The sequence below is a fragment of the Leishmania infantum genome, chromosome 33 (assembly GCF_000002875.2).
Source record: "Leishmania infantum JPCM5 genome chromosome 33".
NCBI classification, from domain to species: Eukaryota; Euglenozoa; class Kinetoplastea; order Trypanosomatida; family Trypanosomatidae; genus Leishmania; species Leishmania infantum.
Window position 1 is genome coordinate 1,002,623 of NC_009417.2, and position 26,648 is coordinate 1,029,270.

Sequence of the window (26,648 nt, forward strand, 5' to 3'; positions counted from 1 at the left end):
AACTGCCTAGATGGCGATGCTGGGATGAAGTGAGGTGCAGTGTGATGGCATGACCCTTTCCCTCTTGCATTCTTGTACACGCACACACGGGTCGATCCAGCTGCTACTGCTGCTTTCTGCTTTCCGTTGCCTCTGGCACACAGTCTCCTTCTCTCACACGTTTTCGTGCGCTCTTTCGCGTACTCTCTGCACACAACGACCACCACGACTGCTAGTCTCTTCCCGCCCGACCGCTCCTTCTCCGTCGTGCACTGTGCCACTGTTGTTGTTGATGTCTTGGTTGTAGTAGAGTAGCTCATCATGTTATCTGTCTTTGTTTTGCCATTTCTTTATCATTTATGTTGTCGTCGTCTTTTTGCGACTCTCGTCTCTGCAGGGCGGAGGGGGTGTGACCGCTTGCTTTGTACGATGCACCCCCCCCCACGCACAGACACACACACATATATATATGTACATACATATATGTGCGTGCTTCTCGAGTGAAGTTAGATTCTTCTCCGCTCTTGTGTCTTCTACATGTTTCTCCCTTCTTTTCCCTCTTCCTCGTGGCTCGCCCTTCTTTGTTGTGCGATGTGATGGCATGTGTACCGGTAGCGCTGCGCTCGTGCTTGTACCGTTGGATTCATTCTTCCTTTGTTCGTTCTGTTCTTGCTCACCCTCCACCCCCATCATCCCTCCGCCTCTCTTTCCCCCGAGCGCCTCACCAGTCGCGTTGGCCAACGGCTCTTTGAAGCGTTTCTGATGCTCTCGGGAAAGCTGTAAGAGCTCGAGCGGCTGTTAAGCAACAAAGAAGGAGGTGCGCTTGCATCGTCGCCTGCGTTGAGGAGGGGAAGATGAATTGCAGCAAATCGTCATCGTTTCCGGCGTGTGTGTGCGTGCACGTGTACGCCCCCCCTCCCCCCCAAGCATCAGCAGTGTGCAGGCGAACCAGCACAAAAGCAGAGAGCTTCTCAAGCGATTCTTGGACTCCCCGTTAGGTCTCCGTATCAGGGTGCGAGGATGGTGAGGATGTGGGTGGTGGAACGCCCCTGACCACCGACCGATATGCACACACACACACTTTTTCTGCTTGTGCACCCGCTCGCCGCGCTGTTTTGTTTTTGCGTATTTCATGTATTACTCCGGGATGGCACTCCGTATTTTCGCAGTGCCAAGATGGCCGAACATTCTTCAAAAAGAAAAGGCACCGAGCCCAGAGGCACGCGTGTACCGTCTCGCTGAGTGGTGTGCTTCGCCGCACCGAATACAATATGTGGGATACGATGGAGGGTGAGGTGTTGGGGGGAGGCGGGGGCCAGGCCGGCAGCAGTGGATACGAGAGGGTCTGCCAACTCATCGTGATTGCCGCTTTCGGTGTGCTTCTCCACCTTCGCGATACTTTGCTTCTCGACCCACTTCACATTTTGCATTGCTTCCTGCTGCCGAATGGCATGGCAAAACGCTCGCGCGCACGTTTCCATTCATTTTATGCGCGGCTGTCTGATCCCTCTCATTCTCTGGGCGCCCCGTATCTTTGCCGCGAGTTTTGCGAAGGATAGTCTCGCGGACTCGATCTTCCTTCTCTCCCCCCCGAAGAGAGATCCAGTCGCGAGAAACGGTATGCATGAAGCTGTTGTAGCATATTTTCTCGTGTGTGACGCTTTCCTTTTTTTTTTGTAGCGGGTGATTTGCCACACGAACTGGCCACTCCCCTGTTTGACGGACGCGGTCATTCTAATCAACGCTGCACGCCGTTGCAGGCCACGTATACCTTGCTAACTTGTATTGGACGTCTCAATAGGAGAACAAAGGCTCGTACTCAACCGTCATCCAACCTTGCACGCGCCTTCTCCCGCTGCTGCGAGCTGCGCTGAGCCCCTCTCAGCACTGCTTCTTTGGGCCTCTTCGGCAAGCCTTTTACCAAACCGGTTGCTGACAAGTATACCAAGCCCTCCTCTGTGAGCAGGCATGAGTGTAAAGAGCACAGAGGCGGTTCCCACCAAGGGCGGCGGCACTGCCCTCTCACCTGAGGCGGAGCTCAGAATTCGCACTCTGCGCTACGGCTCGCTAGCCATTCTCGGTGGCTATGTGGTGGCCACCTTTTACAAAATGGGTCTCGTCGCCCGCATCTTGCCGGCCGCCCTTAGCCATTCCTTGGAGTCTGCCGTAGAGGCCATCAAGAGCCGAACGGAGCCGGTGGGCGATGCGAAGCGCTTTGCCTTGGCCCGCTCTCACTTGACGGCAACGTACAGTCTCGCCGCGTCTGGTATGCTTGCATTGGCGAGTGGTGTCGCTACCTTCCGCTGCGTACCACGCGTTCCGATTGCCATACCCACTACCACAGCCGTGGTGCCGGCGGTACTGCTGCTCGGGATCCCAAAGCGACTGATGCTCCGTGGGTGCCGACTTCTATGTTTCTTCACGTCGCTGGTATCTGTGGGGTACGCACTGGGGCCTATCGGTTGGGTTGCGCAAGATACCCTCATCGTTTTCGTGCTGCTTACGGGCTGCACCATGACGGGCCTTTGCGTCCCGCTGTACCTCACGCGCGGCATGATCAGTTATGTGGTGAGCGCGCAGGTGCTCTCATCCGCCTTGTCCGTCGCCCTCGTCACGGCACCGAAGCAGTCTAAGGACAACTCGGCATTCAAAGCGCTCAAGGAGCAGGCGGGGGTGAAGATTATACTGAATGGCGACATCAACGTGCTCTTCACGATGCAGCTCATGTCCAACGTGGGTGTTTGTGCGTTTCACACGCTACCGAGCATTTATCACTGCGTGGCTTGGCAGGGATGCGAGGCAGACCTGCAAGACTCGATCGACCTGGTGAGGGAGGCGTTCGGGATTTGCGCTGGCACGACCTATGTGATCTACCGCTGCGTCCGTTGGGCCTGTCGCCTCCTTATCAGGCGAGTCCTGGCAGACAGCAGTAGTAACCCGCATGGTGGGCATGGGCAGAACACCTGGCTGGCGCTTTCGAATCACTCGCTGGACGTGAACCGTGCGAGCGGTGTCGTGTCGAGTGTGGTCATGGGTCTCTGGTACGTGCGCGCCGTGTCACTGCTGCAGAAGGGCGACACGGAAACGTTACTAAATCAGCTGCGCTCCGTCTGCGCGCGTATCTCGCCGATGAGCCTGCTGCTCGGTAGCTCCGCCGTGCGCTGCTGAATGAGCGACCGCCTTTCACCCGTCTTTTCGGCGCGCCATGGCGGAGCCGATGACGTGGACGGCAGGGGAGATGAACTCTCATTAGCAACAACCACAGCAGAGCGAAGACAACGAGGAGGGAGAAAGAGAGCTGCACGTATCCCGTGTGCTGTGTGTCGCCGCGCCAGCGTGGCAACTGTCGTCTCTCTAGTCTCACCCCGCTGCGTGTGAGAATGGTGGAGCTCTCCTTTAAAACGAAAAAAAAATGAGAAACCATGACCGTACTCTTTACTGCGGGCCGTTGAAGCGTGCTTTCCTCAATCTTGTTTGCGAAGAGAGGGAGGCGTACACGTAAACAGGGGCGGCTTCTCTGTCTCTGTATGCGTATGTGTTTTTTTTTTTTTGGCTCCTGCGAGAGTGGTGCCGTGGCGTCGGGATCACCACGACCGCCCCGCCCCCACCGCGCTCTCTCTCTTTCTGCTTCCTTCGTGCTAGCGCACCCTTTTTCTTTGTCTTCTCTCTCACATCCACGGCGTGCGGGTGGGGCTCGCATGTGCGGACGGATACTGCGGACACCCCTTTCGCATCCCTTCCCATCACGCTCTCTCGCTTTCCTTTTTCTCCGGCTGCCGTTCGATGGTGGCGCACGCGTGAGCACATGGCAACGGCACGAGCTATGTCAGGCAAACATACGCTCTCCTTCGCACGCTTTCTCATCTTGACCTCGCAAGCCGCCCTTCTTGCAGAGCCGACGCTTTTTTTTTTCGCCTTTCGGTGCTCGCGCGGGTGAGCCAAGGCGACAGAGCACTGAAAACTGCTGCCGCTGCTGGGGCATTCGGTTCGCTTCACCCATTTTCCGATAAGAAGCTGGGCTAGGACAGTCGAACGGATCAAGTAGGACCACACATGGGCGATGCTCCACTCGTGCACGCATAGATAGACAGCTGGGCAGAGGTCATTGACCATGTCTACTGCTCCCTGGTCTAATGGCGACCTCGGCCTCGTTGGTGGTGCGCACGTTGCAGAATATCGAGAGCATCAGGCAGCGCGGCGTCGATGGCCGCAGGGCGAATTGCTGCGTGTCGGACAACGCGATACCGTCCACCGAGGCCGCTGCGGTACGACTTTGAACGCTCCTCTTTGTCCCACTCACTGACGGAATCGTGATAGAGAAACGGGTTCGGTCATTCGACAACGCGCATGCTTTCAGAGGACGAGGCCGCTGTCACCTCTCTCTTTCTTTCGCCCTTATGGGCTTTGAGACGCATGTAAAGACGTTTTTGATGCGCAAACGCTTTCTTGTTTTTCTTTTCGTGTTTGACCGTGCGCGGTGTGTGTGGGTGCGCGTTGAAAACGTCTTTGCCGGTGTTGTTGTTGGCGTCGCTTGTGCGCGCGCGTGCACTAATGTGGTGGTGGTGGGACGGGAGGGGGAGGGGCCAGTAACATGACAAGGCGGAAGGAAAAAAAAAAAGAATGCGAAGAAAGCCACAAAGGGGCCTCAGCAGCACTTTTGGCGGTCTCTTGATCGATCCCTTCGCCCTTCTCGACTGGCCCTCTCGCGTTCGCCTTATTTGTCTGCCCTCATTGACCGCTTCGCATGCGGACGCACCGATGCATGCTCACCAGCTCGCGAGTGGTGCACATCAACCCTGTGGAACATTCTATGAGTCGTTCTGCTGCTGCCGCTGCTGCGACCTCGTCGACGCCACATTTTCGTTTTTGGCCGAGGTGTCCCGTATGTTCGCTGGAGAGGGTTCGTTGATCTTTCGTCCTTTGTGGCGCATGTGTGTTAGCCTTTTCAGTTTGGTGTTTGTTTGCTCGACCGAGTTGTTGATGATGCTGCTTGGTTGATCTCTCTCGATGCGGGCGTATTCGTTGACGTGGCGTGCTGCAATTGCTTGTGGTCCTCGGCTGCGCATCATGAGTAGACTCCTTATCCGCGTTTTTGCCCACCTTCGGCGCTTTGCCGTTGCTGAGGGTGCGTGTGCGTGTGTGTGCATGCGCGAGGATGGGGCCACGCCTCCTCGCTCCTCCACTTCGTCTATAGCAGTTCTGGGATGCACGTTAGCCGGTGCCGCTGTGCCGCGTTGTTGCATGACTAGCTCGTTGTCCAGCCACCGATAGGCTCAGTGACCCTTTTGTGCGGTGGTGCACGTCTCTGTCGCCTCCGCTCCCGCATCGTCCCCTTCTCTTTTTGCTGCCGATGCGGAGCCCCCTCGTCTTGTCCTCGCCTACGCTCTGTATCCTTCTGTGCTCTTCTCACGGTTGGCCACGCGCTAACGCATTGCTGTCGTCATGCCCCCCTCCCCCCGTCATGGGCGTCTATGGGCATCGTGCGCTGCGCGTGCTGCGCTCTTACGGATGGGTCTTGGATGGCGATGGCACGCACGGCACACCCTCCCTCATCATCACGGCAGGAAGGATTCTGCAGGAGAAGAATGCCCTCAAAAGACGAAGCGGCAGCGAGTCGCACGAAGCGCTTCGCCAATCAGCGTCCTGGTGGTGACTTCCCCTGCTGGCTTCGCCGAACCTACACGCGAACGATCCCGAAGGACATTCGCACGACACAGCAGCTGCAACGCTCGTTCGAGGATATACGAGAGCAGTGGCGGGATCTGTGCGAGGCTTACACGCATGCAAGGGCCAAATCTTCTTGGCATGTGGAGTCCGCCATGGAGGAGGTTGTTCCACATGGTACTCGCAGTGAGGTAGAGCGCCTGGTGAGCCAGCTGAAGTCGGTGAAGCAGGAGTTACTGGCTCACCTGTCGAAGCTCTCTGAGGCACTCGCCGGACCCGCTGCACCGCTGCCGACTGAGGCCTCCGCCTCCGCGCTGCCTGGCTGGGTGAGTGACTTGATGGGGTGCAGCGACGCCTCCAGTGCGCGCGCGGTTCGCGTGGAGCAGAACTCGAAAGCGATGCAGAGCTACCTGCAGGTGGTTTGGCTGGCGCGGCGAGTGTGGGTGTGGTCCCTCTGCTTTGCGAGCGTTGCGATGGACCTGGAGCTGCTGTCGGGCAGCGTCAGTGTCGCCGCGGAGCTCTTCTTCGGCAATGCGTTTGACACAGCCATAGCACCCGAACTAGGTGAAGCGAATCGCGCACAGAGGGACAACCTTGTTCTTCACAGCGCCTACAACATGGGCGGCTCCATTTCCGAAGCACTCCTCTATGCCGCGGTGGAAGCAGCAGCAGCGGAAGGGCCATCTGAAAGTCCAGCCGGCAACGCGATTGCTCGGCTTGACGATTCCGATTTGCCGCCGCACTTCGCCGTTAAAGTGGATGAGGAAGCGTGTGAGGTGGCTGCCTTTTTCGGCTGCAGTGTGTCGGCTGCGCGATACGCCGCCGACACCGTAGCAGAAGTGCCCTCAACGCACATAGATCCGCACGCGGCGGTGATGAAGGGCGAAGGCCGCACCCCTTCGCCAGAGACCTCTTCAGCACCGCCGGTGCGCGACCTGTTTTGGGTACACGCTGCTGCGCTGTGCTACAGCGTGATGGTGCGCGATGACACAAGCGCGGCACGTTTGCTTTCGGTCTTCGAGACGGCGAAGCGTTCCTTTTCAGTCGAGGAAGCGGAGGGGAGCACGGAGGGCACTGGACCCTCATCCCCGACCACTGCGAAGGCAGCCGCCGAGCAGCCTAACCCGTTGCAGCAGTCACCGGTGCTACAGGCTGCCACCGCATTCGTACTGCGTGCGGCGAAGCTGATAGCCGATGAGGACTACAACGCTGTTCAGCAACTTCTTCACCGCGCTGGCTTCGGCAGCTGCAACGGCAGGCGCTCTGAGAGTGGTGCGCAGGGCTGCTCGAGCTCGTCGCTGGCCGCACTGTGCCCACAGGGTGTTCTGCTGCGCTTCCTGATTCGCCTTTTGGCAGAACATGTCGTGCGACGGCAATGGACAGAGCGTGGGCTGGGGCAGGCCTTTCGACCCATGGAACCGTTCGATGTCGGTGTCGATGCCGCCGCGGCGGGGCCAGGCATCCCGAAGGCTTCTAATCGGCATCGGCTGGCGTGCGCGCTGGCGACCCGTGCGTCAAGTAATGATGCGGCAGAGCGTTCCCAACCCGGCAGCTGTGTAACCGCATGGTCGCTCGTCGACGGCACGCAACATCTCTGCGACGCTTTGCAGATAGCCGCCCTGCGCAACACGGGCGGCGACTGGCCACTGCCCCCGGCACTGCTGAGGCATGCCTTTGCGTAGGACTCCGCTGAAAAGGTGCGTGGCCCCGCTTCCGAGCCCAAGAGCTGCGAGTGCCTTCGCCGCTCAGCACTCTTCAGGGGGACTCGAACTCAGCAGTCTACATGGCAGTGAGACGGTGCTGTGTGCCTTGGTGGATGCCAGCACTCACGTGGCAGGGAATGGCGGTGCCATGGGCTGGTGCGCACAGTGCATTGTGAGCACAGGGCAACCCGAGCACAGACAAAAGCCAACATAGAAGAAGGACAGCTGGTTGCCGCTGCGCGACTCTCGCCACTTCCATTATTCCGCAGAGAATGTTCTTCGAGTGCCCACCCGCATGCGCTGTTCCCCTTTATGTTCCTCATGCGGCACCCTTAGTCGACCACAATACCGTTCCTGAGGAACAGGTAAGGGGAGCAAGGGGAACACCTCATGCGACAGTTCGCGATCCGCGGCCGAGGCCTCGGCCATGGTGCGCAAACGTGAAAGCGTGACGACTCTTCGCCGATGCCTTTATGCAGCCTCATATGCAAATCCCTTTTTGGATCTCCCGATTTTCGCCTGAGGGGGATGCGTGCAACCACGCCCTCTCTCGATCCCTCTTCCTCGGGCGATACACTTGCAACCATCTCGGCAGCGGCGCTGCTACAGCATAAGAGTGGGCAGGCCCTCAACAACTTCGCAGCACCCTGCGCCCGGCTTGTGCGGGGCGCCAATCACTTTCTACAGAGTGCTCATCACGGATCAGCCATTGTGTGAGGGGCTCTCTTCTCTTCTCCCTTCTCTCTGTCTTGCTCCCTCGCCTTATTTTCTCTCTTCGTCAACTCCCGCATGGCACTGATCGAGTGCGCCGAGTCGCTGTCCTCCTCCACCAAGGCGAAACTGCAGGACGCTGGCATCCTCTACGTTTCGGAGGTTGTCGCCCTTCTCTCCTCGACGGGTTACCGCGCTGGTGATGACGGCGACGGCAAGCCGGCTTCAGCGCTGCGGTACCTCAGCACTGTATTGAAGCATCACGTCTCCCCGAGTGACCCCCGAGCACCACGCCGACTGAGAAGAGATGCCGGCGGAGATGACCGTGGCGCTGTTAATGACCAGGGTGAGCCGGCCAGCGTCTCGCGCAGCATCGAGACGACGGTACCATCGAATCTCTGCAAAGAGACCGAGGCGTCAAGGTTCCTGAATCTCACCGAGGACGAGATGCGCGAAATTGTCGAGATGGCGACGCGTGCCACCGTAGGGGCGGATGGGGAACACAAGGGAGGCAACGATACTGCCTTCAGCGCGCAAGGGAGAGATTCCGTTCATGGTGTGATGTCATCTTTGCCTCCTCGCCCACCGGCTTGCTTATCCCGGTCTGCGGACTCTGCACCCGAGACACGCGTACACGCTCACAAGGGTGGCAGTCGCTCTGGTGCGATCCCGGGCTGCCGCACAGTGCGTGAGATGCACGCAGAATTCCAGGCCCGTCAAGCGCAGGGCTTTCCGACCCACGTGACAACCTTCTCTCGCGAGCTCGACGGCGTACTTGGCGGTGGTGTTCCCGTTGGCGGCGTCACCGAGATCAGTGGGCCCCCTGGCGTTGGAAAGACACAGCTGTTGATGCAGCTAGCTGTTAGCTGTGCCATGCCAGTAGAGTTCGGAGGGATGGGTGGCGCGTGCCTTTTCGTTGATACGGAGGGCAGCTTTGTGGCTGAGCGCTTAGAACAAATGGCGACGGCGGCGGTGTCCCTCGTGCGCGCCATCCTTCTCACGCAGCCGCAGCCGCCACGAAACGAGACGACCGTGGCGCCGTCATCAGACGCGCGACTGTCACGAGAGTCGCCTAAAAAGCGAGGCCGCTCGCCACCGCTGGACCCCCGAAAGGCATTGCTTTCGCACGGTCATTGCACGGGCTTGGGTGCCGCATCAGGCATTCAAGAGGAGTTCACGGTGGAGTCCGTGTTGCAGCGTGTGCACTACATCCGAGTAACAGACCTGGTAGGACTGCTGGCGCTCCTGCACAGTCTGCCGTCGTGGTTTGAGGAGGAGCGGACTGCCGAGGCGAAGAGTGTTGCCACGAGTGGCACAGCAGAGACACCGACGCATTCTTCAGGGCCGGGTGACAGCTCTGCCAACAGCGCCCGCGCGGCAGTGCGGATGGTGCTGATAGACTCGATCGCGTTGCCGTTCCGCTCCTCCGACGACTTCCACAGAGAGGGACTCATGAGCAGCACCGGTAGCGGTGAGGATAGCGCCATGCATCTGCTCGGCGACACTGGTAGGATTGCTGCGCACAACGGCCTCCTCTCGCAGTTCCCCAACAGACTCTTGTCGAAGCACGGACTCTGGCGACGGTCGCGGCTGCTGTTTCAGTGCAGTACGCTGCTGGAGCGACTGGCAGCCACATTTCAGCTGGCCATCGTCGTGACCAACCATATGACCACCAAGGTGCTGCACGGCACTGCTTTCAATGGCACTGAAAACGGCAGCTCAGCTGAGGGGTCTGGTTGCTCTGCGCCAAGCAGCGCGGCGAACGGAGGCCAGCGTCGGCAGAGCGTTCTCGTCCCGGCGCTCGGTGACGCGTGGGGCCAGGGCCTCTCCACGCGGCTTCTGCTTTCTTTCCATCACTACGACGTTCCTGCCTGTAGTTTTGTTGATCGACCCAGCTCGCCGACGGCAGCTGCAGCGTGCACGGAAGACGTTGTCTACTCCCTGTCATCACAGCAGCAACAGCTGCCGACCTCTCTGCGCAGCGTGGTGCAGCACCGGGTGGTGCGGGTGCTCAAGTGCAGCGGCCAGCCGAGGCGGGAGACGTGCTTCGCCGTGACGTCGAAGGGGATTCGTGACGCTCGCAGGGACATGGTGTCGCAACGCATTGCGAAAGCTACTGGCGCCAGAGAATCGCGCGAATAGAAAAGCCGACGCGTTCCACGTATTCGAGCAAGCGAATGGTGTGGGGGGTGGGGAGAGGGGAGGAGCGCAAGGAGAGGGCAACTGTTTCTCTCTCTCTCTCACATCTGCGCTCGCTGCCCCCTCCCGCGCCAGGTTGCTACTTCAAGTTAATGTGTGCTACTACAGATGTGCGCTCGCCTCGAGGCACAGGCAGAAAACCAAAAAGGAGAAAAAAAACACAAAAATCACCGTACGAGTCACTGACACGCTCGCTTTTATTTGTGCTTTGAGGAGGCCTTTGCAGCACCATCCTCCGCCGCCGCCGGCACAGCGTGAGTCTTCACCGCTGTACGGGCGGGCAGCGATGCCCACTGGGCAATGCGTTACGTGAAAAAAAGTCCCGCTGAATGGCGACCTGATATCCTTCTGAATCGGCCGCGGCGCTGTGTACATGACGACCCCGTCCGTTACAAGATGCCGCTTTCAGTTCCGCTCACCGTCTCGCTCCTCCACTCGTTCTTCCTTTCCTCTCACTGCCCCCTCCTCTCATTGTGACTCACCTTGTGCCATCCCCTTCCCCTGACTGTACCGTCGATCCACCACACTGCCTACAAAACTGTCGCCCACCACAGAGACAAAATCTCACGCCACTACCTCGCCAGCAACCCCCTCCATCGAAAAGCATTTCGACGCTTGACATGCTCGTTCTGCCATAGAGCGCGGCTCCACTCTATTCGGGGCCTGCCGCAGAGGCACCACCCGCGTGGTGCGAAGCATGCCGTAGGCACGCGCGCTACCGCAAATGCGCCGACTCGGCCATCTGATTACGGCCCGCGCCACACACTCTGCGCACCCACACGCCTCGCGGGTCGCCTCACAGCCGCGCCGACTATGCCGGCCGCCATCCGGTGCATCCCCCTCGGGGTGGCACCCAGGTTTTCCTCCACTCTGTAGGCAGTGCAAGCGGCGGGTTTGATGAAGTCGAGTTTAGGCTGACAGCTTGCCCAACGCACGGATGGCACAGACGCGTTCGCTGCCGCGGGTCGCTCCAACGCAGCGCCAATCTAGGACCTGACCGCCGGCACACCCGTAACGATACACCGCTCTGATCTTCCCACGTCGTCGGTGCTTAAGCGCGTCGCCACCGGAAGTGGGTGGGTGGGGGTGTGGGGCTGCATGGCCCATCCTCATAAGAGGGTGGGAGTGCGCTGGACCGTGCGATACCGCGCACGGGAGGGGGAGGGGGGTGTCCCTCCCGCCTCCCGGTTATGAGGGTTTTTGGAAGGAGCGCGCGTGTGCGCAGATATTGGCCCCCCTCCCCCTCCTCCTCTTTTCTCTCATCGTGTTTTGCTTTTTGCTGTTCTCACCGCCCGACAGCGCGGGTGCGGCCTTGGCACCTCTTCCCTCCGTAAAGGGCCCCTCACCCATCCCTCGCTGTCTATTGCTCTTGCAGCTCGTGTTAAGGGGCATTCCTGCGTTACTTGGCGGCTCCCGCTGACTCCTTCAGTCGCGGAACGCGGGGGTGTGCGTCACTTCACAGTTTGCGCGGCGTGTTACACGTGCACGGGCAGGATGCACTGCGCGCAAAGCTGGAAAAAAAACGGGGGAAAGCGACAGGGCGACGTGCACGACACGGAAGGCAGCGCAGCACGCGAAAAGGCGAGAGACAGTGGGTACCCGCCGCTAATGTGCACCACCTGCCGGCGTTTTCCCGGTCGGGGCGTGTTTTGTTGTTCCTGCACTATACATATATGTGTACACGTATATATGTGCTAGGCGTGGTCTCTGTCCTCTTGCGCAGGTCGTTTCGGTCTCTCCTCTGAGCATGGTATCTTCCGTGTGCTTTTTTGTGTGCTTTTGTGTGCGTGCGTTGTTCTCTTCCCCCCCCCTCCCCCCCGTGACGGCTTTCTTTTGCTTTGGCTCGTTGCGGCGGCTGGGTGCATGAAAAGGGTCTTGTTGCATTCCTCTGACCATCTGCACGAATGGCGGTCCATGCTGTGGGGGCATCTTCCTCGAGGCACGTCGTGAGGTCCCAGCGCTCTCTTTGAGCATGCGCGGGCGCGTGCGTCTCGCTTTCACAGGCTCGCCTCTCCTGCTCATCTTTTTCCCTTCAAGGACGCAATGAAGGAAGCCCCCTCCCCTCCCCACCTTCTTCCTTCTTTTTTGCTTTCGCTTACCCCCGTTGCCCGTGCGTCGTCGTGGCGCAGCTGATCCTCCCGTGCGTTTGTTATAGTCTTCTGCAAAGAAGGCTGCGCAGGCACTCTCTTACGCCACACCCAAAACACACACACACACAAACGGACGTGCAGTTACGTTCACACACACGTGCTGAAGGACCCGAGAAAGGATTGCATCCCCACACCCCTCTCTCTTTCTCCCCGCTTTCATGACACCTCTTCACTCCTTTGAGTACGCCTTCATGGCGGGCGCGTCTTTCTCGCCCGAGGAGCGCGTCCAGCTGACCAACTCCCTCCCTCTTCTTAGTGTGCAGACGAAGCGCAAGGACCTGGTTCTCTGGGGCAAGATATTTGGATACAAGGCAGACTACATTATCGTGGAAGCCTTCGATGACGACGCGGTGGTGGAACCGGAACTGTACTATACTCTCGACGAGGGCCGCACCTTCAGCCTGCTCGGCACCTTCTCCTCTGTATTCTCCGTTTGCCCAGGCTACAGCAGCTGCAGCGGGCTGCGACAAGCGGAGTGGAAGCAGTTCATGCTGCTCGGTATGCGTGGCCCCTTCATCGGGGACCCTGCGTACGAATACCGCGTGAGCAACCACAGCAGCAGTGATGGTGCACCGGAGATTCTGAGCGTGAAAGAGTCGGTGCGCCTGGCCCTCTTCGTCGAGGAGTTTGACCACGAGTGCCGGGTTGTGCCACGTGGGGCGTACATGAAGGCAGAGCGTCAGGCGACGGCGACGATCGCGTCCACTACCGGAGCTGAGGTTGACGCGGGTGAGCGGGCTGAGGTTCGCCGCAACACTGCGTTTGGCGGACTTCCGCGAACGGCGGAGGGAGCGCTGTCGCTGCGGAACTACTATCACCTGCGTGCCGTGAACCCGTACCGCCGCCTGCTATTGCGCAAGCAGAACTCCCTCTTCACCAAGTCCGCGCTGGAGCAGCTCAGTGAGCACCCCCTCCTCGATGCCGCCTTCGAGTCCTTGGCGGAGGACGTGCCGTCGGGGACGTGGCACCTGCGCTACGATGCGTTTCACAATGTCGTGATGGGCCGCAACATCCGCTTCAGCGGCTCCCTCTTCTACCACGTGCCCGAAACGTGTGTTTACGGTACTGTTTACATGGGTGACGGCAACATGAACATCAATGCCGCCTTCGAGATGTAGAGCCGAGACTTAACAGGGTGGTGCTGGCAGCCGTAACGCGCGGCCATTTTTTTTTCTTTTTCAAATCATGTGTTTTGGTTTTCGCGTGTTGCGTGTGTCTCGAAGGGTGTGCGCACGGACTTCTGGGCTGGGTGGCCCTGTCACGGTCCGTCCTTTCTCACAGCCACACAAGCACGGATGTACTAGTAGTGAGGTGGTTATGCACATAGGTGGCCGCGCGGGGCCCGCGCATAGGACCCTCTCTCTGTCCTTCTTGTCTTTGTCGTTCGTCTCTTCGGAGGCGAAGCGAGGCTGCGAAGAGCGGGGTATCCGTGGACGCAGTGTGGGGGTACGTTTGCGGCTGCTGCGCGCGGTGACACGCGCCTCTGTGTCTCTGAGGCAATGCGCAGCTTCTCCTCCGGCCTTCGCCTTTTTCCTGCCTTGACTGTTCTTCGTTCAGTCAGAGTAGACGTTCTGTCTTGGTGCACCGCGGGCTTCGAAATAACGACAAAGGAGAAGAGCAGTGATATGCGTAGGCGTGCCTCTCCCCGCTCGCGCTTCATCCGTCTTGTCTTTCGATGGTGACCAGAAAAGATGAACTGGCACCACTGTCACAATAGCCTGCCACTCCCGTTGCGTATGGCGACAGGGTGGGCGCATGAATTCCTGCATAGGCGTTTCTGCGCCCGAAGGGGCACTTGCGACGATGGCGTGTGCAGGAATGACGCTGTTGCTCTCCCACTTCCGTTGCCTTAAGCCATCTCGAGGCATATTTGCGGCGCTGAACGTGGCAGCTCTCGTCCAGCACCTTTTGAGAGCTTCTCTGCCCATCCTTCCCCGCACTTTTCTTCTTTTTCGTTATGCTCTTCGCTGTGGTGCTCTCTCATCCGTTCACACTCTAACACACACACACACGCACACCTACACACCTACACAAAACGCATCGCAGTACGCAAAACGCACAGACTTGTTTCTCCTCTAGCGTGGTGTTTGATGGACGCTGCGAAGTGAGGCATAAAAAAAAGGAGGAAGTAATCAAGATCAGATCCGGCACATCGCCAGGCTGAAGTTGAGATGCTGCGACGACGCTGCGTACGCGCTGCTGCTGCTGATGGCGTGCTGGGTGGCGATGCGGCTGCTATCACTTACGCGCTAGGCAGCGCTTCACGCACGGTGACGTCTCGCGGTCAGTTCAACCCTATTCACGCCTTCACGGAGCATAGCATTTCCCCGGCAAAGCGGGCCACAAACGAAAAGGAGTTCGAGGTGATGATCACCAACCCAGGTCCACTGCGCGTCGCCTACTCGCCGGACTACCTCGACTGGCTGTACCGCGCGTACCGGTCGAAGCTCAAGTACACCGACGAGCGCAAGAAGGCGGAGGAGGTGTTCAATGGACTTCTGCTGACGAAGCAGGCCGATGAGGAGGGGCCCGCCGCTGCCGCTGCGCTGCCTGGCGCCCCACCGCCGGGGCAGACGCTGCGACCGCGCCACTCTGTGCGGCGGCAGGCAGGCGAGGCGCGGCGAGCGGTTGCCCAGGCGAAGCTGGACGCTCTCGCGAAGCAGCAAGGCATGCTGGACCTCTTTGAGCGGCAGCCGCAGTTTCCTGCAATTCACATTGACAAGGCCGCCCGCTGCCATGTGGTGGAACTGTTCAAGGAGATGGTGCTGGACCGCGCCTGGAAACCAGAGGAGGTGTGGGACAAGGCACTCCTGTACCGCGCGATTCTGGCGGAGCGGCAGGCGTCGTACCCTGCCTCGTACCGGTACATCCTGGACACGGCGCAGGGGGTGAATCTAGCACCACGCGAGAGCGGCATCAGCGATACGGGTAGCAACGGCAGCAGCGTCGATGCACGCTCGTCCAACGAATCTGCTGGCGGCATTGTCGGCCAATCGACCTTGGTCATCCCGAGAGAAGATGACTACATGTACTTTGTGTACCTGGTCCGGCGTTACTACATTGATAACGCGGTAGAAGGGCACGTTGTGCTGCGCTGCCACCGCCAGCCGAACGCGTCAGAGCTGCTCTTCTCTCACCCGCCGCCGAAGGATGAGCAGGAGGTGTTGCGGAGCCTCTACCGTCCGGGCACCGCAACAGCTACGCAGGGAAAGGACGCGTCTGTCAAGGCCCAAGATGGGGCAGCCGCGGCGCCGCAACAAAGACCGTCAGGAGTTGCCACCATCGCCCGCCCACGGCCTCCGTCTTCCTACCCGCCCATCGAGGCGCTGTGGCGCTGCGAGGAAAACGAAGCACTGTTACGCGTGCTGGTCTTCGGCGAGCTGAACCTGCTCGTGTCAGAAAACCCCTTTGTCCGCTTTCCCAAAGCGCAGGCGTATCTGACGCGACCGTCATCGAGCACTCCCGCGCCTGGAGCCGCGGGAAGCTCCGTGGAAGGGGCAGATGGCTATGGCGGGCCGCACCAGCAGCGTCGTGGAGGCGGCCACCGTGGCATCGGCAGTGAAGGTGGCATCTCCCTGTCGAGTGTGATCGCGGAGAAGCGCGGCCATCTTCTTGCGCCGCTGTCTCGTAACGTGGCAATGATGATCGACAGCCGCGCCAACGATGTTCGCCGCCTCCAGCAGCGCTACGAACGCGAGGACACTGCGTCATTCCAGAAGATGCTTCGCGGCAGCGCACAAGTAGAGGAGAACCCCGGTCTCTACTCGGCCTACTCGGACTGGAGCTACTTCAACCCACGAGCCGTGCGCGCCGAGGAGCGCGATGCGCTGTCGCGGCAGACCGTTGCGGCCCTCAAGACTTATGACGAAGCCTCCAGGGACATCTATCGCGTCGGATTCGAGGAGGCGGAGGCGAGGAGCGCCTTCCGTCCCGTGGAGGGGAAGAACAACGCGCCATCGTACGTGCCCACGCTGCCGCACTTCGTGGCGCTAGTGAAGAAGGACCCCCACGTGTCGTTTCTGAGTCACGTGGCGCTGCCGGAGGAGTATAACACCGCCTCCCATGCTGCTGCGGGAGTCTCGGAGAAGCACCAGCTGGAGAAGCTTGTTGTGCAACTCGCTCGCGCGCTGTATCGGATGGCGCTTGAGTTTCACAAGGAGCGATTGCGTCGCGTGAACCGGCAGAAGGTGCAAGTGGCCGCGTCGCTGCTGGACCGCTTTATGACGGAGCGCTGGCGGGTACACTGCGTGGCGCACCCGTCGTCAGAGGGCGTACGCGACATGGCACGTCGCTTCAGTGCCTATGTCCCCTTCGAGGGCCGCATTCTTGACGAGAGCGGGTTCCCAACGGACGCGCGCATGGAGGACTACGAGCGGTGGATGGCGGCGCCGTCGGTGTAGTCCACCTCCACTCACCTTTTCTCCGGGGCGAGCTTTGCTCCGTTTTATGGCGTCCGCCTCACCTCTGAGGACAGGAAGGGGTGGGGGAAAGGGCAGAGCGAGTCGTACGACGGCCGCGTCTGCCGTCTCTGTTCCACTGAATGCATTCGATGCTCTCTGCGTTTCGGATGAACGTGCAGGCTGCGGCTGCTGCTGAGGATGCCTGACTCGGAGGGAGGGCTGCATGCCGGCGCGCGCACGCACGCATGTCTGAGTGCAGATGTGTGATCGGCAGCGGCTAGCCTGCGCTCGTTTTCGCTTGAGGACATTGCCGTTGTTGCTACAGAGTTGATGCCGCCTTAACCACCATGCTTTGTGTTCTTTACTCTTGTGTATGTGCTCTTCATGACGTGATCTGCGAGTGAAGGGAGAGAAAAGGGGTCGCACACGCATATGTGCGCGGAGACCTTCGCTGAAGTGCGCGAGTTTGGAGATGTAAGGGAGAGTTCGGTGGAGAGAGGGAGGGGCCTTCAGAGGAGGCACCCGAGGTGGATGAGGTGCGAGTGTGTCTTCTCGTCGAACCTCCTCCCCTTACTCTCGCCATCACCTTCTGCTCCTGCTCTTCCTGACTTCATTTGCTTGATGTCTTGTCCTACTCGTCACCCCACCTCGTAATGACCCCGAAAAAAACAAAGGATATGGTGGATGCAATGGCACAAAGATCGTCTCATGCATTCTCTCAGACAAATTCGTGGCGCTGAGTGGACTAGCAAGCTGTGCGCTCAGCGGAGACTCGCTGAACTTGAAGACCGATTTGCAAATCTGCGACGATCGCTGCCTGGGCGACCACGTCTCTTGAACGAGTGAGACAACTGAAGACGGGCATCGGAGAGTTTTTGCGCTGACACCAACAGCCCCACACGCTCCTGATGCAACCGATGTGGTACTCCCACACGTTTTACCTAGCCCCCCCCCCCAACCCTCTCCCGCTCCTCGGTCCTTCAGCCTCTCTTCATCCACGCCCTCTTGCGCATTTTTTTGCGTGTTCTGTGCCGTTTCCCCTGACGCCGTTTTTGCACGGCACACGGTGTTACACTTGCGTACCCGACCACTGCGCCACGCAGGTTCCTTCACCCCTGGCAAACTTAGTCACGCTTTCCCCACACTCAGACACGACGTACACGGATACCGACAGTACGTTTTCATTCTTCTTTTTGGCCATCTGCTGTCTGCGCACTATCGGTCGCTTGTCTACAGAATTTTCTGAAGGCCAAGCCCTCATTGTTTTTCTCTCTCCCTCTCCCTCTCACGCTTTCGTGTCTTCGCGGCTCCCCCTCAGGCGACGGCCGCCGGCTGCCGAAGTTCGCATTCAGTCGTCAACCCTTCTGCACCCCTCCACCTCTCTGCTGCCCTTCGAGCTGGGGGGGGCTGGCATTCTTTTCGCCATTGTTCTCACGCTCCTTCAGTTGACCGCACTGCAGCCGTTGGAGCTCCCGCAGCATCGCAAAAAAAAAACGAAAGGGTAACAGCTGCGCAACTGCTCGCTGACCACGTTGCCCCGTACGTCTGTGTCTGCGTCCCACATTTCGGCGTGCAGCTTCGACGGAGAAGCTGGGGCATGCCCTCGAAGGCCGCACTGCTGACTGTCTTGGCGGGGAGTGGCCAGGAACATCTCGTTGACGACTACGACGCGCTTTCGCCATCAGAGCAGACGACACTGGCGACTCAAATTCTGTCGTACACGAATGCGCAGTGGAAGCACATGAACGTGATTCTGCGAGACAGCCTGCGCCACCTGAATTCGAGCAACGCCGCGGCAGGTACAGGAGGGGGCAACGCTGCGAAGGCTGCCTCACAGATTACGCCTCCTCCGGCGGACACGATCATCAATGTTCCTGCTCTCCTCGCCAAGAGGCCCAGCGAGCTGGCAGCTATCCGAGCCGCTGGCATGCGCGTGGTCGCGAACGGTGAGGGGGCGGTGCTGCTGATGGCGGGCGGAAGCGGCACCCGTCTTGGCATGACCATCCCAAAAGGTATGCTCGAGTGCGGCAAGCTCGTCAGCGGACGCTCGCTCTTTGCATACCACTGCCAGCGCATCCGCAAGATGGAGAGGATGGCCGCTGCCGCTGCCGCATCGCCATCGCAGTCGTCTGCTGTAGCTGCAGCAGGTGGTGCGTCCGTGCCAGTGGGCGCCGGCCGTGGGACAATGCCGCTGCTGGTCACGACGTCAGACCAGAATGACACCGTGACGCGGCAGTTTTTTCACGAACATAACTTCTTTGGGCTGCTTCCCGATCAGGTGTTCTTTTCTCGTCAATGCTCACTCCCGTGCTACGACGAGGCGACAGGGCGAGTGCTGATGGAGGCGAGAGGCAGTATTTGCCTCGCACCGGGCGGTAACGCCGGCGTCTACGAGAGTTTGGCCAAGGCGTCCGCCACAACGTCTGGCAGCCAGAGCGTGCTGGCGCAAATCGAAGCACGGGGCGTGCGCTATGTTCAAATCGTGAGTGTGGACAACATCCTCGCCAGGGTGGGTGATCCGTACTTCTTCGGCGTGGCCGCATCATACCAGGCTGAGGTAGTCCTCAAGACGGTGCCAAAGGTGTCAGCGGCCGAGAAAGTCGGTGTCGTGGCGCAGGTGGACGGCGAATGGGCCGTCGTCGAGTACACGGAGATTGGGGATAGACGTTCCGCCGAAAAAGATCCGGCAACGGGCGAGCTTGCTTTCAACTGCGGCAACATCGCTTCCCACTGCTGCTCCCTTGATTTTCTGGCGTTTGCTGCCACGTACATGGAGACGAGCACCTTTTACCACGCAGCCCGCAAGACGATTCCGACCATTAACGGCCCCGCCCCCGCGATCAAGCTTGAGGCGTTTATCTTTGACGTCTTCCGCTACGCGAAGGACGTACCGAGTCGGGCGGAGCGAGCCAAGAAGGCGCCGCTGCCGGACGCATTGCAGATTCTGCAGGTGGACCGCAGCATGGAGTTTGCGCCGATTAAGAACGCTGATGGCGCTGCCGCGGACACGCCAATGACCGCCGCTCAGCTGCTCTTGGACCTGCACACCAAATGGGTGGCCGAGGCTATCGAAGCGGCTCCGGGGACCTGTGCAGCGGCTTCAATCAGCACGCCGGGAATGTACACGACACAGGAGCGCGCGACGGCGCTCCAGCGACTACGTGACGGGCAGTGTTGCTGGGAAATCTCTCCTCTCGTCTCGTATGAGGGCGAGGGGCTCGCGGCATACGTAGGGCAGTTGATTCACCGATCTGCCACTGGCATCGGTGTCTTAGGCCTGGAAGAGACAACAGCGGGCACGGCGAGCATATGACAGCGAAATCGAGACGAAAGGGGACAACGAGACGTGCTGGTTTCCTTTGCAGACGACTACAGGTGCACCACAGGACCCCGCTTTGTGCCTCTCGGTGGATCCTCTGAGCTCATCTTCGGCCCTCTTTTGCGTGCAGGCTTCCAGATCGTCGTCCCCACTTTTCTCCTCAAGGCAGGCGCTCCCACCACTGATGAACGCGCGCACGTACGTCGTTAACTTAATTTGCAACCGCTTCGCTTTCTCTTCTCTTCATGGCGACAAGGGCGTGCGTGCGTTCGACCTTATGCACAGCCCCGTTTTCGCTGTTCTCTCCCCTGTGAGCGTGCGTGTGGAGTCTGTGCCTTCTTTTTCGCTTTAGGGGGGGGGGGGGGCTGCGGATTCCACCTTTGTGTGACGGACTTCCCCCCTCCTCATGGCCCCTCAGCACGGGTCCTACAGAGGTGGGAGATGCCGTATGACGATGTACCTGGGTACAGGTGCTGTCTGTTGCACACCACGCTGTTAATGTGGTACTCTACACCACTATCCGTGCCGGCTTGTGCTGTAAGGGCGCCCGACCCGGCGCTATGCCTGGTGTGCTACGCGCGATGTGCGGATCGCTCGACGCTCACATCACGCCCCGTCTCCCTCTGTGGCCGTGCACGCAGTGACCTGTTTACGCACATCTCCCTTGAGCGACATGGCCTTTCCCCGCCGGCTGACCATCGCTGCCCCCTATGCCCCTTCACAAGGACAAGCTGCGGGCTCTTTGTGCGCCGGCACATGCGTCTGCGCGGGGCCCCTTCCGCTTGACACACCGACTCCTGCCCAGGGGCGTGCGGGCTGAGGAGAGGGCGGAGTGCCCCTGCCGCCACAGACTCATGGCATCGCTCCACCTGTCGCTGCGCGTGCGGGCACGACTCCGCGACAGCGACACCGTGCTTAAGCAGACCCCGCCATGCCACAAGGCGAGCACGGTGCGCACGCGCTGTCAAGCAGAGCTGGCATGGCGCATCGCACCCAGGCAAGGCATCAAGAGGGGCGCAGAGCAGGATTGCCCCACGGGCAAGACGTGGAGCGATGCACACGAATCAGCTCCATAGTGCATGCGCGCGAAGCATGCAGCATCTCCTGCATCTGACCGGTGCGGGCTGATGAGGCGCAGATGCCAAAGGCATCGTGAAGGCACCCTCGAGCTCCACCACCGGGTCCTCCAGACTCCCACGTGCAGAGCCTCCACACCACATTATGGGATGCCGCCGCTTGAAGCGACTGAGGGGACGAAGCGTGGCACACAGGCAGGGGGGGCGTAGGACCTCGGGGGGGGGCCTGGCCCTGAGGCTGGCGGACTTCGTCCCTGCGCTCATCCGGCATGCGCCCTGGCCACCCCCCGTTGCCCGCACGGCAGACGCTACTGCCTCGGCTCTAGACGACGACCCTGGACGTCGCTCGCTTTAGATGAGGGCATGCAACCCACACGCGTCTCCATGTGGAGCCGATCGCGCCGCACGCATGCAGGGAAGGGACGAGGAAGGAGAGGGAGGCCCCGCTAGGCGCACGGCTTCGATTCGACGGCAGACGACGAGGGAGGCAGCCTGCAGCGCAGCAGGCGCAGGTACGCTCTGGTCGTGGTATGTGCGTATACTTGTGGACTTGTTTGTCGGCGAATGTGGACAATTTGACGAGACGAAAAATAAATGACGTGTATGCGTATGATTGAAGCTGGAATCGCTTCCGCCGTCAGAAAGAAGAAATGGCGATCCACGTCGTGGTGCACAGGCAGCGCTGCCCATGAAGGATAGACCGTGCACAAGAAGCTCGCGGCTTGTCTTTGGTTTTGTTGGTGCAGTTGGTACGACATGTGTCAATGCATGTGCCCTTCTTCCGTTCCTCCGCATGGACACTCGTTTACTTCCTCGCTTCCTTCGGTTCTTCGCTGACTCCCCCCTCCCCTCCCCATCGCCCACGCGCATCGTCTCTTTGTCGTTTGTTTCCGCAACGCCCCATTATCGCATCATCATGTGGCGGCTGGTCAGTGACTCCGTCGCCACTGATCCCCATTGTACTGGAAGAGCGCACGGCTCGCGTGTACGTCTAATTTTTTTTTTTCGCGGTGTTGCTGTGCCCTCGCCTCCTCCCCTTCTCCCCTCTGGTCGGAGGCTCTTTGAGCCACGCAGACACGCATCGCGCATCTTCCTGCCGTTATTGTTCCTGTCCCTCTTCCTGCTGTTTGTGCACAGCCGCTTCTTCCCTCCCCCCACGCACCGCTTTTGTGAGAATGGTGGGCCGACTGAAGCCCTCAACAGGGGCCTTGTCTGATCGGGCCAGCTTTGGTCTCCGCCGCACAAAGAAGGGGGCCAACCTCAGTCGCAAGCAGGTATTCGAGGCGCAGCAGAAGATATGGAAACAGAAGCAGCGCACCGCAGAGGAGGAGGCGAAGGCCGCCAAGCGGGAGCGGATGGCGCAAATCCAGAAGGCAAAGAACAAGAAGATCCACCACGTCTTTGACAAAACTACCCTGCACGCCGTTCAAGATGGCCTCACGAGCGCCATCGAGATGCTCGGGCAGAAGGTCAGTCCGCTTGCCCTGTTCATCAGCGCCTTCACGGCCTTGTCCAAGGCGCCAGACCAGCGCCACGTGCCGTACATGCTGTCGATCATGACCGCCTGCGTCCCGCAGCTGACGCAAGGTGTCTTGCTGCATCAGTTGCAGGCGTGCTTCGGCCTGTGCGACCAGCTGATGGCCGAGTATGGCACAAACAACACCCTCGTTGTCGCCAAGTCGTTGAAGCTCGCTGTCACTGTTCTCCTCTCCATTGAACCGCCCACGGTGGAGCAGTTGCAGCTTCTGGAGAAGCTGGAACCGAGCAAGCTGCAGACGGAGGCCATGAAGCTGTACCTGTCCAGCTTCCGCAAGGTGCTCGAGACGAACGCCCTCTGTACGCGCGATGCCGGAAGCCCCGCCCCCCGCAAGGATCCGGCATCGGCCCTCTACAGCCTCAACCCTCGACAGCGCTTCTTTTGCGCTGGTCTGCCTGTTTTTGTGCGTGTGTGCCTGCGCAACCTCTCCGAGACCCCCGCCGCCGTCGTGGCTGCTGTCATGGCCGAGCTGACGCTGCTCTTTGACCATGCGCTTTCGCCGTACATTGTCGAGTCGCAAGAGGGCCAGCGGTGCCTCGACGGGCTCTTGTCGGAGGAGCTGCTGTCGCTGCTAAAGCCGCTGCATCAGCAGTGCTGGGGAATGTCCATGGAGCTGCTGGCGACTGTCTTCAAGCGGATGAGCTACTTGAAGCGCGTGCAGCCGCCACCACAGGAGGTCGCCAAGGCGCATGCCGAGCACGCGGCGAGCATTGGTAAGACCACCAGCGCAACACCGCACGGCCTCGATCGCACGCAGACGTACATTGCCTTCACAGATCGATTTCCGTCTGTGCCGTTCCTTGTTCAGGTGCTGAATAAGCTTCGCGTCATGGATGACTCCTCCCTGAATGCCAAGGTGGAACGCGCGCTCGTGGCGGTGGGGTGCTGCATGCACATGCGCGAGTTCACCGAGCTCCTCGACTTTGATCCCCGCGCCGCATACAAGGCGGAGACTTTGCTAGATGAGGATGCGGCAGAGCAGGCGGCGACCCTCTGGTCGACAAGCTACTTGCTGAACGTGTGGCGCCGCACCTCCTCACATGACTCGCTGCCGTTTCTCATTCAGCACTTCTTCCCGTTGATTCAGTTTTGCAGCAGGATGGCCGTGGACTCTGAGAAGGAGCAGCGCGTTGAGGAGTTCACGCGGTGGTCGGCGCTGCAGGTGCAATACTGGCGCGTCGCCGCGGGCTTCTGTCACTACCCGGTGGAGGTCACGCTTGAGTCGTTTCGCGACCTGGCCAAGCAGCTTGTCGGCCTCCTCTCGAGTCCGGTCTTTGTGAACACGAGCGCGTCTGCGATTCATGTGCTTTGCAGTGGCTACTACGCTCTCAGGCGCGCCGAGCAGGATGACGACGATGACGACGACGGCCTCGACGTCACGGAAGTCCTGCCCGACGACCTGCGTGGCGAAGTCCCTAGGAGCACCGCGGCGCAGCGCCAGCAGCGTCGCCTTCGCAAAAACGCGCTCGACGAGGACCTCTACGTGCTCTCCGTCACCGACCCAGGGTGGAACCCGCACCGGTACCACAACATCACCCAGGCGTACGCCGAGCTTGTGTGCGACACGATTTTCGCCAAGTTCAGCGCGAACATTATGCCAAAGCTGTGCAACACCTTCGAAGCACACGATTCCACAGCTGTCCTGCTGGCGATCCAGAGCTTCTCGACAGTGTGCAACAAGCGCGTCATGGCAACCATTCTGGAGGGCATTCTCAACGTCAGCTCGAACATCGCGGCGCAAACAGCGCGAAACGCCAGCGGCAGCAAGGCAGGCAACGCCCCGCTCGCCTCCAAGCGCCGTGTTATTCTTGATATCGCGTGCGCCGTGGTGCCGCAGCTGTCGCCGGAGAACGTCATGACCCTCTTCCAGGACATTATCGAGCCTGTCCTGATGGATCCCGCACCAGAATCACGGCTTTTGCAAAAGAAGGCGTACAAGCTCCTCTACGCCATGTTTGAACACCGCATCAAGGACATCTTTCCAGTGCTGCAGCGCGTCCTGGGGCTGCTCTCCGTCAGTCGCCAGCACGTCACCGTCTCTGGTCTGAAGATGCGCATTCGCTGCCTTTCCTGGGCCCTCGACGCCTGCAAGATGTATTGCCCTGCTGAGCTGCTGCCCACCATCCGCTCCCTCGTCGGTGAGGTTGTCCTTTTCTCGCGTGAGCGCTCGAGCGAGACGCGGGCGATGACGATGGATGTGCTGGATAAGATGCAGCGCTACATGACCGCCGCCGGCGCCCCAGTGAATGCGCTGCTGCTTATGGTAATAGCCGGGCTCTCGGGCAAGACCGCGATGATGGTGTCAAGCGCAGTGGTGTGCATGGCGAAGGTGGTGTATCTGACGCATAATGAGTTGCCAGAGTCGGACCTGCAGGCCGCCATGGCTATCGGGTTCCAGCTTATGGAATCGAAAGACGTCGAAGTGCGCATGGCGGCAGCCATTTTCGCCCGCATGGCGCTCAAGCTGGCGAAGCGAAGCCCCGCCGTGAAGGCGGCTGTCGCCACAGCGCTGCCGAAGCTGCTCTACGCCATCGCCCTTGTGACGTCGCAGCCGAGTGTGTCGAGCAACACGCGCATGCAGCTCCGCGTACTGCTGGAGAAGTGCTTGAAGCGCTTCCCCATTGAGCAGATCGACCCTATCTTTCCGCTTGGCAGCAAGAACTTCCTTCGCTACACACAGAAGATGATGAGGCGCGAGGAGCGAAAGTCCGAGAAAGAGCTGAAGAGGCGCAGAGAGAAGCAGCAGAACGAATTCGACAAGCTGTTCCTCGGTGCTGCCATGAACGCCGGCCGGGAGGAGGCAGCCGAGGAGGACTTGCTCGAGGCTGGTGCCCTGAGCAGCTTTGTTGCCAAGCACGCCGCTCCCGTTTTTCAGGGCTTCGGCGGTGCCACCATTGCTGCCGGTCGTGACATGGACGGCGAGGACGACGAGTACGACAACATGGTGCTTGACTTCCAGAGCGACGGAAAACTGCGCATCATCAGCAAGGAGGAGAAACGAGCGGAGGAGGCGCACAAGGCCCGCCAGGCGATGGCGGAGCGGCTGCTGCGGCGCAGGAGCGGACTAATGGTGGCCTCTGCCTTGAGCGATGAGGCGAGCGGGCGCCCAGGTAAGCGCTCGCGTGCAGAGGACGAGGACTTTGAGAATGAGGAGCTCACGCTTCGCTATGGCAGCCGTGCCACGGAGGATGCAGCCCAGAGGGCCACCGAAGTGTACAAAGGGGGTCGTGGTTCCGTCGGCCTGAGTGCGCTGCAGGTGTCCCGTCTGCGTGACCAGAAGGCAGTGAAGCGCGAGATGAAACGCCAGCGTGTGGAGGAGGACATTCGAAAGGGTGACGAGTTCCGCGGAGCAGGCGACGGCGATGTGAAGCGCGGCAACCTTGACCCGTTCGCGTACGTGCCGCTGAACCGTCGTTACATGAACCGCCGCAATGCCCGCGACGCCGTCCACCGCTTCGAAGCCGTGACCAACAAGCACCTGAAGGGCAACAAGGCAAAGGCCGCGAAGGGGGCGAGAGACAAGTGAGGCAGTGGCCTGCCGCCGTTGTAGTGTCCGTGTGCACGTTGTGATGGCGCCGCCGCCCCTTTGACTTACTATCGCGCTTCTGCCTCCCCCCCCCGGTGGGTGTCTTCCCCGTTTCGCGCCTTGGCTGCGCTCCTCCGTGATGGCCGGCTTGTGTAGTGTCACCTTTGCGGCTGTGCGCACACCATCATGTGCGCACCGCTGTGTCTCGATGCGTGTCTGAGAACGAGCGGATTTAAGTATGATTGTCTGTGAATGCCCGTGTGCGTGTGGGTGTCTTTTGGTCTCTGACTTCCGTCTCTTAAAGGATCCACCTCTGGCGTGGAGTGATAATCCAAGAAAGAAGCAGCCCTGGGAACCGTGGAGAGCGCCTGAGAGCCAACTGTC

General features: G+C 60.0%; 7 protein-coding genes across 7 annotated transcripts; all 7 read left to right on the plus strand.

Annotated features, from left to right (window-relative positions):
* Positions 1–1,947: 1,947 nt before the first annotated feature.
* On the plus strand, positions 1,948–3,147 carry LINJ_33_2600 (conserved hypothetical protein; the record flags this gene model as incomplete). Its single annotated transcript, XM_003392718.1, has 1 exon — positions 1,948–3,147. One exon carries the CDS (start codon positions 1,948–1,950, stop codon positions 3,145–3,147), a length of 1,200 nt encoding a protein of 399 aa, XP_003392766.1.
* Positions 3,148–5,564: 2,417 nt separating this feature from the next.
* LINJ_33_2610 (conserved hypothetical protein) lies at positions 5,565–7,325 on the plus strand (the record flags this gene model as incomplete). The annotated part of the gene is made up of 1 exon (XM_003392719.1): positions 5,565–7,325. The coding sequence occupies one exon, from the start codon at positions 5,565–5,567 to the stop codon at positions 7,323–7,325; it is 1,761 nt and encodes a 586-aa protein (XP_003392767.1).
* An 810-nt stretch (positions 7,326–8,135) lies between these two features.
* On the plus strand, positions 8,136–10,199 carry LINJ_33_2620 (putative recombinase rad51; the record flags this gene model as incomplete). The annotated part of the gene is made up of 1 exon (XM_003392720.1): positions 8,136–10,199. The coding sequence occupies one exon, from the start codon at positions 8,136–8,138 to the stop codon at positions 10,197–10,199; it is 2,064 nt and encodes a 687-aa protein (XP_003392768.1).
* A 2,365-nt stretch (positions 10,200–12,564) lies between these two features.
* Positions 12,565–13,524, plus strand: LINJ_33_2630 (conserved hypothetical protein; the record flags this gene model as incomplete). Its single annotated transcript, XM_003392721.1, has 1 exon — positions 12,565–13,524. One exon carries the CDS (start codon positions 12,565–12,567, stop codon positions 13,522–13,524), a length of 960 nt encoding a protein of 319 aa, XP_003392769.1.
* A 1,248-nt stretch (positions 13,525–14,772) lies between these two features.
* On the plus strand, positions 14,773–16,806 carry LINJ_33_2640 (conserved hypothetical protein; the record flags this gene model as incomplete). The annotated part of the gene is made up of 1 exon (XM_003392722.1): positions 14,773–16,806. One exon carries the CDS (start codon positions 14,773–14,775, stop codon positions 16,804–16,806), a length of 2,034 nt encoding a protein of 677 aa, XP_003392770.1.
* Positions 16,807–18,403: 1,597 nt separating this feature from the next.
* On the plus strand, positions 18,404–20,119 carry LINJ_33_2650 (putative UDP-N-acetylglucosamine pyrophosphorylase; the record flags this gene model as incomplete). Its single annotated transcript, XM_003392723.1, has 1 exon — positions 18,404–20,119. The coding sequence occupies one exon, from the start codon at positions 18,404–18,406 to the stop codon at positions 20,117–20,119; it is 1,716 nt and encodes a 571-aa protein (XP_003392771.1).
* Positions 20,120–22,376: 2,257 nt separating this feature from the next.
* On the plus strand, positions 22,377–26,264 carry LINJ_33_2660 (conserved hypothetical protein; the record flags this gene model as incomplete). Its single annotated transcript, XM_001468274.1, has 1 exon — positions 22,377–26,264. The coding sequence occupies one exon, from the start codon at positions 22,377–22,379 to the stop codon at positions 26,262–26,264; it is 3,888 nt and encodes a 1,295-aa protein (XP_001468311.1).
* Positions 26,265–26,648: the final 384 nt, after the last annotated feature.